Genomic DNA, 18,470 nt, shown 5'->3' on the forward strand with positions numbered 1-18,470 from the left:
TCTAATATACAGCCAGGGCTGATGAACAAATGATGGTTCTTTGCAGTCAAATTGTTGCCAGAGGCCGTTACTTGCCTGTTGGGGTCTTAGTGCCCTAAACTTCACCCTCTTCCCTGAGCACTGCTTGTGCTTTCCCACCCTTTGCACAGCCTGACACCTCTGCCTGGAATGGCCTCTTGGAATAGATCACCAAGGGCCTGGAATGCTGAAGACGCTAAAGGCATCCCACAGGCCACAGTGTCTCATGAGAGGGTGCTTAGCGGGACGTACATACAGTCAAATGAGTGTTTTGGAAGTATCTTTCCAATGGCAATGAGGAGAATGGATTGAGTAGGGGCTAAAATAGGCACAGGGGGACCAGCTATGATGCTGTGGAAGAATCCCGGAGAGAAAGGATGAGTATCATTGTCCAGAGGGCAGTTGTGCGGATGTGCTTGGCTCTTGGGAGACAGCTGGGTTGGGGAGGTATATCTGAGTGTGGACAGCTTTTGGGTGGCAGTTGTAGTCATGAGGAAAGCTGAGATCACATTAGAGGCAACCTGGAGAAATGAGAGGAGATGCTGAAATTGACTTGCAGGGATGCCCTAATATTTAAAAGATGAATGGATGAGGCAGTATTTATACGAGAAATCGTAAAAGACCTTGTATCTTACTGGTAGCTTGGCAGAGAGAGTGCAGTGTAGAGAAAGAGGATGAGCTTTAGACTGAGGTGCTCAGATGCACCTGGCTTCAGATACTAACTAGCTGGACTACTGACCAACGAGAAGCCTTTTTTACCTGAGTATTGCTTGAATGTGTTCCTTCACTGCAAAATAGTTTCCAGCACCCAATGCAATAGAGCTTGAAAAGCGTTTATTTGGTTCTGTAGGGTACAAATATGTGTATATCATAGTTTACCCCCAGCTAATGATAACATTAAACAAAATAATTCTGTAAAATTTAAAATCACAGGAAACATTTGCCTCTGTTGCTCACCTTCATCTAAACCCACAGATTTCTGAGTTTCAAGGTGTATCTTCAAAATTAGCGGGTAGCTGCAGTTGATGTGGAGTATCGCACAGCTCAGCTATAACCTGGATCTAGAATCAGAGTTCAGGAATAGCAGGAGGTCTTAAGGATCATCTTCCAGCCCTTTCGTTTAAAAGAGGAGAAGTTGGCACATCCCCGTTCACACCCAGGAGCCCCCCACCCAGTTTGTCTCACTCTGCCCTGCTTATCTTCCAGTGAGGGGTGGGCTTGACTGAGTTCCCAGAGGTTCTTTCTGTGGTGCGTTCACATCTGAGAGGAGACAGCCTCTCCTGGGAACAGCGAGTAAGTGGAAGGAGATGGATTCATTTTGCTACTACCTGTATCACACTACACCTAGGAGGTTTATAAACAGAACTTAACACTCGGAAGGCCACTGTGAAATTGATATTGAAGAGGAAAAATGATACTTGGGTATGAAATGCACTAAGTACTTAGCTCCTGCACTGTAAGAAGGTTCAATTTCATCTTAGTAGACACTTAGGACTCTGACTGTTAACTACCCGTTAAGCAGTTTTCCATGAATATTTATGGCCGCCTTCTTGAATGGCTTGAGTTCTGGGCTGTGAGCACACAACGCTCCCTGGGAGGGTGGCAGTGTAGGACATTAGTGCCTGATGGCAGAGGTGCTCAGAGATGCTTGTCTGCCTCCCTCACACCTAGAGCCCAGGGCCTGCTTGGGCCGTGAGCCTGGAGGACCCCTCACATAGGTGCCCTCCCTCTAGCTGGCCAGGACATATGTCCTCCTTCCCACTTTGAGCCAGGCTCTCTTGTTGGCAGGCTTCATAGAATCTCTAGCTTGGAGCTTTCTTGCCCAGCCCCTTCTCACAGCAGGACTGTTCTTTCTAGTGCCCCAACCTTGAGAGGAAATCTTTAACTTTAGACTCACTGTAACTGTATGGCTCTGTTTTGAGCCCACAACTGCCTCACTGTAATTTTCTGTATTCTTCTCACCTAACTTTACCTCCATCCTCACCTATCTCTGTCCCCAGATCTTACTTTTCCCTCCCCACAGAACCCAGTTTTATTTCCGCCAGTCTGATTCTGCCTTCTACCTGGCGTTACATGACTTCCCCCATTCTGATGGGGTTTTGATATCATTTTGTATTAATATAGTTGTGTTTGTATCCCTAAGCATCCTGTTTCTTTTTTCTTGTTGAGTTTCTAAGAGTGTCATACCGTATATAGTACTGTCATTTTTTTTTAGCTGGCATTGCTTCTAAGGTTCATTTCCATTGTTTTCTTAGTCTGTCTCCCAGTTATTAACTCTGTCCCTGGTACTGACACAAATATCTTTGTTCAACAGAAATTCTTGATTAAAAATTCTTTGTATCCCCATTCTCTGGTGCAGTTCTTTTTCTTTTTTAACCATAGTAGATGGCCTGCACTGTGATGATGGTGTTGAAAATATCATTAGAGACTAGACAGATATAGACAGGCAAGAGACAGTAGATTGATTATCCCATTAGTGAATAGAATATATTCTACTGACGCACCTAAATTTTCAGATGATTTGTTACTGGAGGAAGAAACGATGGAGGGACTTAATGATGTGTTCAGAGACAGGGCATCCTTCCTACTGCGTCTGAGCCAGGCTTTCCCTCCCTCCTGTTTCGCACCTCCACTGTGTGTCCGGGTTTTGTTCCCACCTCTTCACCTCTCTCAGGGAGTGCCCAATCCAGGGAAAGAGAGTCGCACCTGCCTGAGGATTGAGGCCCCTGCTGTCAGCCCCCTTCCCATGAGCGAGCTGGGGAAACTGAACTCAGGGCAGGAACCACCAAGTTTGGTTTGCAGGCGGTAAGTTGCACATCTCTAGGGGGCACCAGACCCTGGCCTCAGCCTGTATAGACCACCATACATGACAGCCCTTACTAGGGCTCTTTTCTTGACACAATCCAGGTGCTGGCCTGCCCATCCAAGCCCTGCATCTGAGATTGGCCATCATGGAACTTACCATCTAGTGGGGAAGGCAACGGTAGAAGGACTACTAAGTAGATCAGTAAAGTATTAGTAAATTGTATGCTGAATGCTATGAAAGTAGGGTGGTCAGGGGAGGGCTTCTGAAGAAGTGATGTTTCAGCTGAGGAGGTGATGCTACGCCAGCCAGCACTGAGGACACAGAACACCTGCTTTATGCCTAATGTCCTAACCGAGGCTAGATTTGTTAGGGGGCTTCACTAATGGATGCTTGATTACACATGAAGGGGCTGTAGTGGTGATACAGAGATGTCACAGCATAACCCAGTGGGAAATTGTACAGGGGTGAGGAAGCCTGTGTTCAAATGTGCACTTGGTGTCTTACTAGCTGAGAACTCTGGGAAGATCACTCGGCCTCTCCAAACTTCAGTTTTATCCTCTTTAAAATGAGAAGTTCTGGCACCAATGGTCTCGTGAGTCCTAAGCGAGAGATAACATGGCCAAGAGTTTTGTACACCATTCAAGCATGATGTGAGTAGGTGGTGGTCATGAATTACCATGAAAAGTAGTAAGGCGTGAGCCGCCATCAGAGTATGATTGAGTACCAGGCATTAAGAGTTGTGAGGTCAAAGAAGGGAAAATAAGTTTGAACTGGAATAGCTTCAGACAGCTGTGAAGTAGGAAGGAATAAAGAAACAAGCCCTGTGTGGCTTGAGCGTCATGAACAAAGAGAAGAGTGGCGCGTGATAAAGCTGGAAAGAGAGGTGCTGCTTCACGGGGGGTATTGAACATGATCCCAGAGCTGGGAGCTTGGAGGCAGAGGGGTGCCATTGGACGGCTTAAAGCAGGGGGAGAGGTTTGATCCAATATTCACGACAAAAGGTCATATGAAAAGGTTGCCTTACAGGGCTTCCCTGGTGGCGCAGTGGTTGAGAGTCCGCCTGCCGATGCAGGGGACACGGGTTCGTGCCCCGGTCCGGGAAGATCCCACATGCCGCGGAGCGGCTGGGCCCGTGAGCCATGGCCGCTGAGCCTGCGCGTCCGGAGCCTGTGCTCTGCAGCAGGAGAGGCCACAACAGTGAGAGGCCCGCGTACCGCAAAAAAAAAAAAAAAGGTTGCCTTACAGCAGGATGACAGTGAGGATTAGAAAGCTGCTATTGCAATGCTTGTCAGAGATGATGGCTGGCACAAGGAGGTCCAGAGACGAGAGCGGTCTGTACTGGGAGGTGAATTCAATAGGGCATGCTGTCTGGAGGGAAAGGGAGGAATCCACAGTGACTCCAGGTTTCTGGCTGAAGTGGGTGAGTGGAGGCTGGTGCCACTTACACAGAGAAGGCCTGGATCGGGGCACGGGAAGTGACGGTGAGGCTTCGGCCCCAGGAGCCCTGCAGGTTCAAGGTTGAAGCAAGTGCCCGTCCTCCGGGAGCTCTCAGTTCAGTGACTGACGTGTGGACGCACTGTGGCAGTTAGAACAGGGAGTTCCAGGTGGGAGGATGGTGGTGCCGCACCCGTCCGCAGGTGGAGGGCCTGGCCTCTTTGTCACAGCCAGGGCTTCTCTCAGTCAGAATCGGCTGAAGCAGTGCTTTCCTGATGGTTCTGTGTGCACATTGCTGATGGGGAGGCCACGGGTGATGCAGGAAACCTGAACAAGGCAACCCTTCAGCGGGGTGTCCCCGCAGTTCCCGCAGTGTCTCCCTGGCTGATCAGTGCTCTGCAGTGTGGACCTCAGGTGCCTGGACAGCCTCCTTTTCCACTCTCCAAAAATGGGGACGGGGAGAGAGGTTGGCCTTGCTCAGGGAGCTTCAAGTGCTGCAGTGATTTGGTGGGAAACTTTTACCAGAAGAGCAGGTGGCTTAGCAGCGATTAAATCCTGCCTCTCAGATGTCAAAGACAGGGATTCCAGTGTGAACCAGGGAAAGTCTGTGGTGCACGTGTTGGAAGCTGGAGAGTGGCTGGTACCTGACCGGGAATCCTGTGCTCTTGCCTGACGCAGAGGCCTTCAAGGGGCTTTTCCTGCTTAGGGTGGTGCTGCCTTCCTGAAGACAGCCTGGGCCTGAGTAACGGCTGGTATTTCACGGCATGAAATGCCATGGCCGTGGGTTAATTTTTCTAAATACAGGCAGACCTTGTTTTATTGCCCTATGCTGTATTGTGCTTCACAGATAATGCCTTTTTTCTTTTTTTACAAACTGAAGGTTCGTGGCAACCCTGTGTCAAGCAGGTCTGTCGGCACCATTTTTACTCACTTCAAGTCTCTGTGTCACATTTTGGTAATTCTTGCAGTATTTCAAACTTTTCCACAATTATTCTATTTGTTACCGTGATCTGCGATCAATGATCTTTGATGTTACCATTGTAATTATTTTGGGGTGCTACGAACCACACCCACGTAAGAGGGTGAAGTTAATTGATAAATGTTTTGTGTGTTCTGCCTGTTCCTCCAACCGGCCCTTCCCGCATCTCTCCCCCTCTCCTCGGGGCTCCCTATTTCCCGAGACACAATATTGAACTTAGGCCAATTAATAACCCTACAGTGGCTCTAAGTGTTCAAGTGAAAGGAGGAGTCAGTCGCTGCAGCAAACTGCACTGTGGTCTTGTTTTAAGAAACGGTCCCAGCCGTCCCAGTTTCAGCACCACCACTCTGATCAGTCAGCAGCAGGACGCCCCCCCGAGCAAAAAGATTACAGCTGGCCGAAGGCTCAGATGGTGGTTAGCACTTTTGTTTTTTGCAATAAAGTATTTTTAAATGAAGGCATGTACATTGTTTTTTTTTAGACATAGTGCTATTGTGCACTTAATAGACTACAGTATAGTGTAAACATAACTTACATGTACTGGGAAACCAAAAACTTCATGTGATGCTTTATTGGGATATTCTCTTTATTGGGATATTTGCCTTATTGTGGTGGTCTGGAAACGAACCTGCAATATCTCCAAGGAATGCCTGTAAAGGGAACCTCACTGGGCTCAGGAGAAAAGGACTGACTGAAAAGCACATGGACCCAAGTTGTCAGCTAAGTCATGTCTGTAACTCGGCCGAATGGATGGAGCCATACCTTGGCTGTGTTTCTGAAGGACACTGGGTAGAATCCACACTCATAAATGTCTCCCCCACGACCAGCCCTAAGTAATGGAAGTTTGAAATAGAGAGCTTTTCCCCACCCACACTTCTGTTACAATTTTGATCACAGAGTCATCGAATGTCAGAGACAGATTAAATCACTGGGGGAGTCCATGTCACAACCTTGTACTTTACAAGATGCAAAGACAGAGGCCCAGAGAAAAGAAGTGACCCAAGGTCACACAGCAAGTAAAGTGACCACACAGGGCCTGACATCAATATGGGATGAGAGGTGACAATGCCTCACAAGTGGCACAAAGCAGATGACGTGAGACTTTAGAAGGCAGAGAAATCATGGCCTGCCGGGCTGCCGGAGACAGGTTGGACTTCAGCAGCAGGGTGTATGTTGAAGGCGATTTCAGGTGGGGGAAAACCATAGATGGCAGTGCCGGGAAAGTGTGCAGTTTCAGAGACTGGCGCGTAGCGCATTTTGTCTGGACTGTAATACCCTCATCTTATACGAAGCGTAGAGATCGTTTCATATAATCTTGCAGCAAATCTGTAAGATGGGGGTATCCTCTGTCATGCGGTTAAGGCTTACAAAGAGCCTGCTGATGGCTGAACCAGGACTCAGACAAGAGCCTTAGACCAAAAGCCTGGTGTTCTGTTCTTAGCACCATAATATGCCGACGCTTGTCAAGGGATTTAGCGTTGGGATGTGCATTGCGGAGGAGTTCAACTAAGGAGTTTGGACTTGATTCGGTAAGCGATGAGTAGTTAACTTTTTTTGAGTGGGGAGAGCATGATTAGAGCTGTGCTTTAGACATTTAATCTGGCAGGAATGTTAGGATGAATTAGAGACCTAGGACCCTAAGTCAGGGTGACCACCTAGAAAAGCATGAGCATGGTTAGGGATCAAAGTCATAAGAGACTGGACTGAGATAATCTGAGGGTCAGGAAGTCAACTCCCTTGCTTGAAGTCAGACAGCTAACCAGTGCACGTGAGGTTCAAAATCAAGTTTGTTTTTACTGCCCGTATTCTGGTCTTGTGCTCTCTAGTTGAGTTGGAAGCAAAGCTAACATGGGTAGAACGGACTGAGGATGCTTTTGCACATCATGCCGTTACAAATAGTGTACAGATATGTAGTGTGCACCCAGCCACATAGTAGACTAAGAATGGGAGCAGGTAGGGTGTGCAGAAGTGCAGTAGAACTAAATAAAAATCATCAATTTTAAAAAATATTTTAAGTTGGTCTCAGTAAGGGAAGTTGTTGAACGGTCCTTTTTGGTCTAAGAAGAGTTGAATTTCCCTAACTTTAGTCTTATCGGCATCAGTTTGACTATCCACCAGATTAGCTGGGAGTTAGCACTAATGGTCGTTGCCCAGACTCCCTCATGCCCAAGAGCCTCGAGTGTAAAGATTTGAAACACTTGGGGATGTTTATAAGCTCTGATAATAGTTTGGCCACATATATGCGTTTTCATCAAAACACCAAAGTTAGCGTCCACATCCTGCCAGTTTTTTGTTTCCCTGCCTTTGATTCCCTCTTTTTGTGAGGTCCTGACACTTTGTTGTCACGTGAAGTAGCCCTGCCTTTTTGCCTTTCTGGCCACTTACACTTGGAATAGCCTGCTTGGCCCTCAAAGTTTTCTGCCTCTTGTGTGGGTCATTCTCTTTCCTGAGCAGTATGTGACTTTTCAGTCATTTCCCAGTGATGCGCAGGGCAATGCCCATCTTGACACAGCAAGTGAAAAGTGACAGGTGTCGCTGGTCTGTGCCACCTTTTTTTTTTTTTTTTTTTTTTTTTTGCGGTACGCGGGCCTCTCACTGTTGTGGCCTCTCCCGTTGCGGAGCACAGGCTCCGGATGCGCAGGCTCAACGGCCATGGCTCACGGGCCCAGCCGCTCCGCGGCATGTGGGATCTTCCCGGACCGGGGCACGAACCCGTGTCCCCTGCATTGGCAGGCGGACTCTCAACCACTGCGCCACCAGGGAAGCCTGCCACCTTTTTTGTGCCAGATGTAGTATGTTATCTGGGTCTCTTCGCAGTTCAGTTCCCTCTGTGTGCTGTGTTGCCGCAGGGCGCCTGGCAGTACTCACAACCCCCAGCCCCCCACCAATCTGATTAATTCTCTCCTGGCATCCACATATTGCTCCCAGGGATCCTTATTAAGTTATTTGGACAGTATATACCTCCCCATTCGATGTGGTTCTCTGTGGAGGACTAAGTCTTAGACACAACCTGTGCTCATCCTTTTTAGGTTAAACATACAGACTTTGAGCAAAACTCCAAACTTTTGGGTATGGCTCCTGCAATTTAGTTCTCCTTGTTGCAGATTCAGATAGTTTTAAAGGTGGCATCCAACTTGGTTCTCTTTCATAGGTCTAAAGCCCAGCTTGTTAGACGCCTAGTCCCTTGGGATGGTTATGCTTCTGAGCAGTTCTCTAAGGAGTTGATTTTGATGGTGTTGAGAAGAGGAGGGGTGACACCTGTCCTGGTCCCCAGGGTCCAGTGGATGTCATGTAAAATTTAAACAACAGATGAGGATGGGAACTGTGAGCATCCACAGGCTTCCTTAGAGGCCCCCTTTCAGTATGAAGATTTCACAGAACCAAGGAGAGGAGAAGCACTCTCACGACAGTGGTATCCTGGAACTACAAGGGCTCTCCGAAAGCCACTTCTTGTTCCATCCTCCAAATACTAGGTGAGATTCTATGTAGCTTTTCAGGTAATTGGTTGTATAGCCAGTTTGAAAGATGAGGTTTTTTCAGCTTCATCTTCTCAATAGCATCTACTCGCCATCTGTATTCACTCAAGTCCCTCCCCACTTAGTGATGGTGTGTGAGCTGAGACTGCTCAGCTCTTCGCTGACCTTGAAGAGCAGCTGAAGGTTAAGGTTTCTTCAGCCCGGCTACCACACCTGACTCTCCCCCGGGGCCCCCCTTTCAAGCCGGTTTTTGTCTGTCTTTCTAGTTCACCTCTAGTTAACATCAGTGTCATCACACCGCTTTTTCAGCTTCTCAGCTGTTGGCGCAGAAGCAGGGCCAACATTCATTCACCTGTGCTGATCAGGTACAATCTACCTGTGCTGATAATTGCCAAGGTGGGGCAGGCCGTTCTTTCTGTAGCCAGCCCTGCCCAGGAAGCCACAGGAGCTGGTGTTAGGAGTACTGGGCTGGTGTCAGGAGACCCGTGTTCTAAACCTGACTTCACACTCCTCGGTTTCTTCACCTGGAAAGGAAGAGGGCTGGTTGATCCCTCAGTTGGCTTCTCCTCCAACATAATATTTTATCTCGGGTGTATTCTCTATGCCAGGCACTGTTAAAGGTACTGCAGATTGAAAGCAAAGTGCCTGCCCTCCTCCTGGCAGTGGATTTGTGGCTGGAGGTAGATGGCTGAGTATAGCTCTTACAAGCAATTCGTTCCCCAGACTCGTGGTGCAGATGTTTGTTCTTACTCCCTGCTTGAACATCCATGTTCCTTGGAGACCAGATAGGCTGCGTTTTCCATTACTTGTCTGTCTCATATATGCCTCAAAGGGATACATACAGATACATTTTATCTGATGTAGAGTATCTGCTCTCTGCCTCCCATGTAGTCTGATTGAACTCCCTCTTATTGCAATCCATAGCTGTTTATCTAATTTCTGGGAAACTTGAGGCAAGATTAGCCTGGTGGCTAGTAGCATGCCCTTTGTGGTAGATCTACATGAACAAAAATGTTCAGAACTGTGTCTGCTGGCATGCTAGGCTCAAATACAAGAGGAGAAGAAAAGAACCTTGCTCTTGAAGAAAGTGGCACAAGATGGGCATGTAACAGAAAGGCGAGATTATGTAACTGAAAGTGTATATTTATGTAAGTTCTCAGGGGATGTCTTTGGAAGGGAGTGGTCTATGGGGTACTGCCTCCAGAGAGAACTTGGGAGAGTGACCCGACGGCTACATCCCCATTCCCTCAGGTCATAAAATAGGATTTGTAAGCCCTTCTCAGAGCTTCTTTCTCCCACTTTCAGCTTGTGCAAGCAAGCGTATGAAGGAAGGTGGGCTGTTTTTACGCTGCCCCTCACGTTTACTCCCAAACGAGGGAGGGATGCTCCTGATTGGGTTTGGGCCCTTGTCAACGGTGTCACTGGAAGGCGACAGTGTCATTGGAAGGCGACCATGCCCTTCCGCGGCCAGCGACTGACCAAGGCTTTTTCCTTTGCAGAGACGAGAAGAACCAGTCCATCATAGTCAGCGGGGAGTCTGGAGCCGGCAAGACCGTGTCGGCCAAGTACGCCATGCGCTATTTCGCCACGGTTAGTGGCTCGGCCAGTGACACCAACATCGAAGAGAAGGTCCTGGCGTCCAGTCCCATCATGGAGGTAAAGCCATCCACATGTCCTTGGCCTTCTTGTCTGGAGTCCCTTCTGCTGGCACTAAGACTGCTTGAGTGTCCAACCTCACGTGGCCGGTCACAGAGTTCTTGGAAGCCACTCACTCAGTCAGCATTCATGCCTCTCCCCAAGAACCCATTGTCCACTGCTGAGGGAAGAATTTCAAAGGTGCCCCTAAAACCACAGATCTGGGAATATTCTGACCTGGTAGCCCAGGTCCCCAGTATTGGATACAGCGGCCTCTTCATGTTTTCCTTGTTCCTTGACTCTGCTGAATACTGTTGTGACAGTCCTCCCCCATCTACCGCCGTCGCTGCTGTGTTCCTCCCCACTGCTGCCATCCTGTGTCAGCACATCAGTGTCCCACCAAAACCATTTGATGCTATGAAGGTCCGCTGAGTCGGGAGGGCCGTCTTCATGGCGGTGAGGAGGCCTAGATAAAAGATTCCCCTTTTTCCCAAAAGATACTTGGACGTTTTCTCTTTTGCGGGGAGATGGAGTCCAAAGCTATGTGACTCTTTTGGGGGGAGATAGAGTCCAAAGGTATGTGACGACACAGAATCTGTTGAAGATCCTCAGAAAATGTTACCTTTGTTGGCCTGGACAGGTCTTGCCTGTCTCTTCACCACCCCGACCTCCCGGCTGGGTGGCCTCAGAGCGGCCGATGCAAGTGCAGGGCCAGAGATATTTCCAAAACCTTGGGTCATAGTAAACCATGTTACAGGGTCAGGACTCCATCTCTCTTTTTCTTCCGTTCCTTGTAAACGCTTCATTCTCATGGAGTCGAGCTAAATGGCTGCACAGTCCCTGGGCCAGCTTTGATTTCCTGCTTTTGAAGCTGAGGCTCCTCATTACTGTCTGGGCTGCAGTCTGGTAGGAGTCGGCCCTTCTGCCAACCCCGAACAGCCCCCTTGTTTTAGGAAGAAGAAATTCAGTTGAGGCCCAAAGCTACCAGAACAGCATCAGGTTTCTCTGCACAGCGTGAGCCCTGCCGAGTAAGACACAAAGCACTGGTGTGGTTGGTCCTTCAGATCGTTTTGGGGCTGGGGGAACAAGAACCTGCCTGGACCTTCCCGGGTCCCCTCTCTCTCCCTCTTCCTTTACCAAGTGCAGGAGTAAATTGAGTGTCAGTTCATAGGAGCTCGTTGATTATCCAGACAAACTCTCCTGCCTACAGAGCTGCGTTATCCAGAGAGCTTTTACTCTCTGCTGAGTAATCAGACACACTGTGTTCACTAAGAATTAGACAAAAGCAAGTTTTGGTATCTGTTCTTATATGAATTGGGAAGTGGTCAGTGCAGTTGAAGGCATTTTTGCCAAACAGATAAAAACAAACAAAAAAACACTTTTATTAGTTTACAGTTGTTCTTAAACTTGACTGTGCATCAGAATCGCCTGGAGGCCTTGTTAAAGCAGATAGCTGGGCACCACCCCCAGAGTTTCTGATTCAGAAGGGCCTGAGAATCTGCATTTCTCACAAGTTCCTAGGTGATCCTGATGCTGTGGATCTGGGTCCCACACCTGTTTGAGAACCATTTGTTGAATAAATATTAAAAAAAATAGGAAGGAGTCACTGGAAAATATGGAAGAGAAGGGAATAATCCCCCATGATCCTACAGCCTGCTAATAATTGTTCTATATTTTGGTATATTTCCTTCCAGCTTTTTCACTGAATATTATAGTATATGCCTTGTCCCCGTATCATTAAGCTTTTTACAAACTTATTGGCTACAAACATACATTAATAGATGGTTTTACCATAATTTAACTTCCTTTTGTCAGACATTTAGTTGGTAGCCTCTTTGCTCATAGCATTTATTCTAAGCCCCAAGGTGGCGGCCTGGCCATGGCCTGGATTCAGGAGACGATCATGGACTTGAGTCCACACTCCCCTTGGGCCGTCTACTGCGCTTAAATGGAGGCAGCTAAGACAGCACTCTGCGATTAGCATCACGTTTCATCTTAGGTGGGAGTGAGACCAGGATTTCAGCTTTTCCTTTGCCTCTGAGTTTCAAAATTCAGTTCATCTTTTAGGTAGCAAAGTTGCAAAGACACAGAGCGCCTCTTCTTTTGGAGGTAAAGTACGTACTTATTCTGGACAAAACAGGGAAGGGAAGAAACCTGTTTGATCTCTGGTGACTGAACACAGTTCTTGTTAGACAAGATAGGAATTTAGTGAAGACAGATCACCACATTAAGCAGGTACAAGACACAGCGGGGAATGATTTTTTTTAATTTTATTGTTTTGTTGTAATAAAACATACATAACATAAAATTTATCACCTTAACCACTTTAAGTGTGCAGTTGAGTGGTATTAAGTATGTTCACAATGTTGTGCAACCATCACCACCATCCATTTCCAGAATTTTTTTTTAATCATCCAAACAGAAACTCTGTACCCATTCAGCAGTAACGTCCTATTCTCCCCTCTACTCAGCCTCTGGTAACCTCTATCCTAATTTCTGTCCCTGTGAATTTGCCTCTTTGGTGTCTCTCATACAAGTGGAATCATACGACATCAGTCCTCTTGTGTCAGGCTGATTTCGCTTAGCATAATGTTTCCAAGGTTCATCCGTGTTGTAGCACGCATCAGTACTTTGTGTGTTTTTTTAATGGCTGCATAACATTTTGTTGCTTGTATGTACCACATTTTGTTTATCCATTCCTGCGCTGAGAGTTGGGTTGTGTCCACCTTTTGGCCAGTGTGAGTAATGCTGCTGTGAACATTGGCGGGCACCTGTTTGGGTCACGGCTTTGGGAATGTTTTTTAAATGACCGTGATCTGAAATGATCTAATGTTTTCAGTATCTGTTATAGCTTGAGTAGGCTGGTGGACTGCTGGGGAGGCATGGAAGAAATGTGAGAGCAACAGGCACACCCCTAGGGAAGGAGGAGTGTGTACATGAACCAGCCTGTTCTTGCATGATGTCATGTAAACACATGTTGCAGTGGTTTGAGCTTAAAACATTAAATTTCTAAAGTTGTGCAAATTGGTACTTTGGAAATTATGTGGGTAAGTCCAGAGGGCTCATTCTGTCAAATACAGAGTTTTGTTATCACAGAAACTATCCCTTGAGCTGTTATTGAGCGTTACATTTGAGAGAAATGTTGGACGTGAACATGGGAAGGAAGAATTATTGCCAGGAAGAATTCTAGGTGGAATTAGAGTGTTGCCAAGCAGAGAAAGAGCAGCTTCTGCTCTGCCCAAACCCACTTTTCACAAGTTCAGAGTCTTACTTGGGCCCTTGTGTCAGGAAGCCCAGTCAGCTTTGTGGCTCCTCAGAGGGTTACAACCAGTGCAAGTCATGTTTTAATCAGGGCACAGCTGATTACTGATGACTCCAGTCCTGTCCCGGGGAAGGTTGGCACCTCCCAGCAAAGCAATCAGTTATGGTCACGTCATCACCTCATTATTTCTCCAGGCCAGCAGCTGCAGATGCCTCCTAGGGAGTCGGAGAGTTGAGGGCCGTCTGAGGAGGCGGAATTCCCAGTGGGCTGCGCTAAGTGGCAGTTGTGTGAATTGAAGGTGACTTGAGGGTGGATTGGGGTTGGCTGGGGTGGATTGGGATGATTTATCGTCAGCGCCAGAGCTCTCTGGCCCCATTCTGTTTAAGAGCTTGTCAGCATCCTGGGAGTGATTTGTTCACAAGTCTGCACTGATTAAAAAGGTATTGCTAGTCAAGAGACTGATAGAGCAGGGACAGAACCCAGGCCCAGCCCAGAGGGGTCACGTGGCTTCTTGGGCTGACTGGAGTGTGCAGGCATACAACTCTAGGAGCCCCAGAGACTCCCCCCAACCTGGGAGAAAGAAAGGGGGCTAGGGGTACAGTGAGCAAAATTGACAGAAACTAAGACCAGTTACTATGTAATTTTCAGGGTGTGACTTTTTTTTTTTAAGCTGAAGAAGCAAGTAGGCCTACAACTATTAACCTATTCCTACAAGAATCTGCCCCCAACATACCTTACCTTCTCCTCTTGCTTTCTCTCATGTTTCAACACACTCTAGCCATTCCTCACTTGTTGGGGCTCTCACATACCCCTGTTCCTTTGCCTACACTATGTTTATAAATAAAATTCCTTTTCCTTCCCCACTGGTAAAATTCTGCTCACCCTTTAAGATCCACTTCATCTTACACTTCTTAAAGCGTTTCCTGTTCCGCCAGCATTGGTGAATTTCTCCCTTCTCTGCTTCCACACTGGTTGATATGCATCTCGGTACTGTATAATCCCAATCATATTGAAATGATTTGTTCTAGTCCATTTTTACTTTACTACCTATTTGTACGTGTATAAACCAGAAAAAAGGTAGTTCTTTTATATCACATACAAATGGTATCATATTCTGTTAACCACTTTGCAACTTGCTTTTCACTGATTGTTTTTTTATTTATCCATGCATCATGCTCTAGTTTAGTTTAACAGCTTTTTAGCATCCCATTTATGAATATTCCACATTTTATTTATCTCTTCTTCCTACTAGTAGACATTTAGATTGTATTTTTTATTATTAAATACAGCCTGCATTAAACATTCTTTTGCACAAGTACTTGCACACTTGTGTGAGTTTCTCTAGGTAATACCTAGAAGTACAGTTGCTGGATTGTTAGGTCCATATATGTTCAATTTTACTAGATATGCCAAATTCTTCTTAAGAATGGCTGTTGCAGTTTACATTTACATTACAGCAGCGTATGAGAGTTCCTTTTTCCTCACATCCTCATCATTATTTCATAGTATCAAAGTTATTGCCACTCTGGACTGTCATTTTTGTCTACATTTCTCTGATTTCCACTGAGGTTGGGTATCTTATGTTTATTGGTCATGTGAGTTTCTTCCATGCATTCCCTGCATACATCATTTGTTCATTTTCCAAATTTTAACTATTTGTATCATAACTGTGTCTTTTGTTGGACTGTGGACTCAGAGTCAAAGCCTTGGTTTTTATCATCTATAACAACTGGATTTGTTTTCCTCATGCGTCAAAATGTTTTCTAAGTCAATAAGCAACAACAACAAAAAACCTAGCAAGGGATTAAAAGATAAAGAACAATGTGCAGGTCCTTCACACACGTGTAGAAGTTGGAAGTTCTTCATGCCCAGAGTGGAGTTTATGGGTTTGGTAGTAATATACAAGCAACCCCTTCCCTTTGTGGGTACCATTATATGCTTTCAAAGTACTTGTAGATCCATTATATCACTTCTTAAAGCAGCCTAGTGAGGTAAAGAGGGTAGACATTTTGGCAGTGATCTTTAGAATGTTGACAAGCTTCCCCTAAGCTACCACAAGGAGTGATCTCAGATATGGTAACGGTTCTTGTTGCCATTTTAGAAATGACAGAATTTGAACTTTTGGAATCGAGATTTTTTGTTTGAAACTAGATAATCCTTTAGAATTTTACACAAACTGGCCTTTGCTGGTTGCACCGTCCTGATGTTGTTAACATGTTCCTTTGGCCTCTGGACATCCTTTGAAAGGGTAGTAAAATTCAGAGGCTTGATTAGATTTAGGTTTGTTTGTTTGCTTGTTTGTTCTTAAAATCCAAGAACCCTTTATTGGTGGTGGTATGTATTCCCGTCAAGATGCACAGAATATTTAGGTGTCTTTTGGTGACGTCAGCAGCCGTTGCTTATGCCCAGATCTATTAATTCATCAGGAGTTATAAAATGGGGACGTTCTCATTCTATTTTTCCTCTTGCATTTATCAGCTGGAATAAGTTTAGGAAGAGAAACTTCTCCTGGCCAGCTAGTTACGCTGATAGAGTTTACACAGGGAGGTTAGGATGGATGTCTGATTCCTTATCTACTGGTTGTCAGAGTAATGAGTTGGTTCCCTGCCATCCTCTGAAAGGCTTTTCTCCCCTTTCTTATGAAAAGGTAAAAGCGAGGATTCATGTCTTTGTCTTTATCCTTTGATTTGACCTGGCTCTTTGAGATGTAAGAAGTTACCCACATGGGCGGCAGCTCCTGTCTGGTGGTGAGTAGTTTGGAGAGCTGGAAAAGGACTGCGAAACCAAGGGGAATGAACACAGACTCCGGACTCAGTTGTATCTGAATTTATATCTTGGTGTTGGCGCTTCCCAGCCGAGTGACCCTGGGCACACTGCTTACCCTTTCTGAGCCTAAGTTTCCCCATAGGTATGAGGAAACTTGATAATGCCTCTCCCCTGGGATTCTTGTCTGGATTCGGGGAAGCTAACGGGATCCCAGCCCAGGACCTAGCTTGTGATGGAGGCCTGGGAAACCATCATTTTTACCTGCATTTTAGGGAATACAGCCCTCCTTGCCACTTTTCAAACCGAATAGGCTCCCTGAAGTCTGACAGTGGCTTGTCACGTGGTGCCTTGAAGGATCAGGGCCCCCTTGGAAGTGGGTACGGTGAAGCCTCTGCTGAGACGATGAGGTTGGTGGATGCAGAGGGGCATGAGTGATGACATAAACTCCTCGGATTAGTCATCTCTTGACGGTCGTTTCAGCTTGGCCAGGCTCCAGCCTCGCCCTGACCTTAGGGGCATGTTCCATGCTCCATGGTTCCCTTCAGAGCAATGCAGTGTACTGGGGTTACACTTTCCCCACTTTCCTGCAGAGGTACACGCTGTATATGTGAGGTATAGGTTGCTGTATACACTTTAAACCCTAAAAGAAAAAATACGTATTCATGACCCTAACATGAGATTTTAGGGACCTAAAGAGGCAAGTGACCTTCGAGGACAAGGACTTAAAATTCTTATTTCACAGGAAAGAAAACCAAAACCCAAGTTCATCTATGCTTCCATTCACGCAGATGTTTTGAATACCTGCTGTGTGCTAGGCACTGGGGTGAGTGCGGGAGGTCCCATGGGGAAGCACACGTGCGGACCCCGCTCTCACGGAGCCAGGGTGGTGTCTCGTGGAGATGGGGGTTAGGGAAACAAGGGGACGTGCAGAGTGAGGCCTGGGAGAGCACGTGGCGAGGGAGGTCCCCTCGCTTATGAGGCCAGGGTAGGCCTTCCTGAAGAAGCCACATTTGAGCTGAGACCAGAAAGAAGAGGTGGAGGGAGCATGGGCAGAGAGTGTTCCCAGCAGAGGGAACCATGTCTGTGAAACTTGGGGGGTGGGGGAGGAGGCAGAGAGAACACAGGTCTTTTGAGAAAGAAAAGCAAGTTCAGGATCATAAGAGGCTGGAGACAGAGGGCAAGAGTGATGAGAAGCCAGGCTGGGCTGGGTCCCTCAGGGCCTCCAAAATCGTGATCTGCTTTTAGCCTCTTTATGCCTCAAATTTCCTGGACAGCTGAAAAGTTACAGTGGATATTTTTCAAGTGTTGTAACCACCTAAAAAGGAAACCTGTGAAAGGGGTTTCAGTATTAGTATGTTCATTACCAACCCATCAGCAATGTGATGTTTTATAGAAAGTGAATAGTCACACAGTGAGACCAGTCATTTAGCCACTTGTCTTTTAGATTATTGTCTCGTGTTTTGAACTGTGTCCCTGCTGCCGTGTAAGAAATAGTACCAAGAGGTTAATGGCTTCCTGATATGTCCTAGTGATGATGTGTGTGTTGGGGGGAGGGGGGCGTTTGACATTTGGTCTCTTTCTAGGAAGTACCATTTAACAGTTGGGAATGACATTTGACATTTGATCAGTGGAGACCTGATCAAAGTGGATTAAGCCCCAGAAGATTCATTTTTCTCACAGAAAGTCTAGAGCTCTTGGGTGCTGGCATTGATTTAGTGGCTCGAGGATGTCAGAGCAGTGATTCTCTAGACCTTTCCCTCATGGTCCCAAGGTGACTGCTGGAGCTGTAGCCATCACATGCACATTCCAGGTAGGAAAAGGAAGAAGAGAGGAAGGTCAATGGGGTGCACCTTCCAGCTGTTTAGTCCCCTTTAGCGGGACCATCAGTCAACTCATCACTCTCATTGGCCATCGTTAGGAGTAAGGGAAGCAGGAAAATGAAGTTGTTTTGTTTTCTTTTAGCTCGACCCATTGTCATCCTAATAGTAGAGAGGTTCTAGAAGGAAGGAAGAGGGCGGGAATAGAGGTGCCGCCATGAGCATACAGTCCTGAAATTTAAGAAAACCCGCCATGTTGTGCACACTTTCTGTTTGT

At 46.7% G+C, this 18,470-nt stretch overlaps 1 protein-coding gene across 3 annotated transcripts in view; it reads left to right on the top strand.

The window, feature by feature from the left end:
* The window catches only part of MYO5B (myosin VB), a 387,764-nt gene that overhangs the window by 210,863 nt on the left and 158,431 nt on the right, over positions 1-18,470 (top strand). For all 3 annotated transcript variants that reach the window (XM_060121183.1, XM_060121181.1, XM_060121182.1), the window contains exon 5: positions 10,213-10,369. In XM_060121183.1, coding sequence (XP_059977166.1) covers positions 10,213-10,369 — 157 coding nt within the window. The remainder of the gene's footprint in view (positions 1-10,212; positions 10,370-18,470) is intronic.

This window comes from Lagenorhynchus albirostris, chromosome 14, assembly GCF_949774975.1.
Source record: "Lagenorhynchus albirostris chromosome 14, mLagAlb1.1, whole genome shotgun sequence".
NCBI lineage: Eukaryota > Metazoa > Chordata > Mammalia > Artiodactyla > Delphinidae > Lagenorhynchus > Lagenorhynchus albirostris.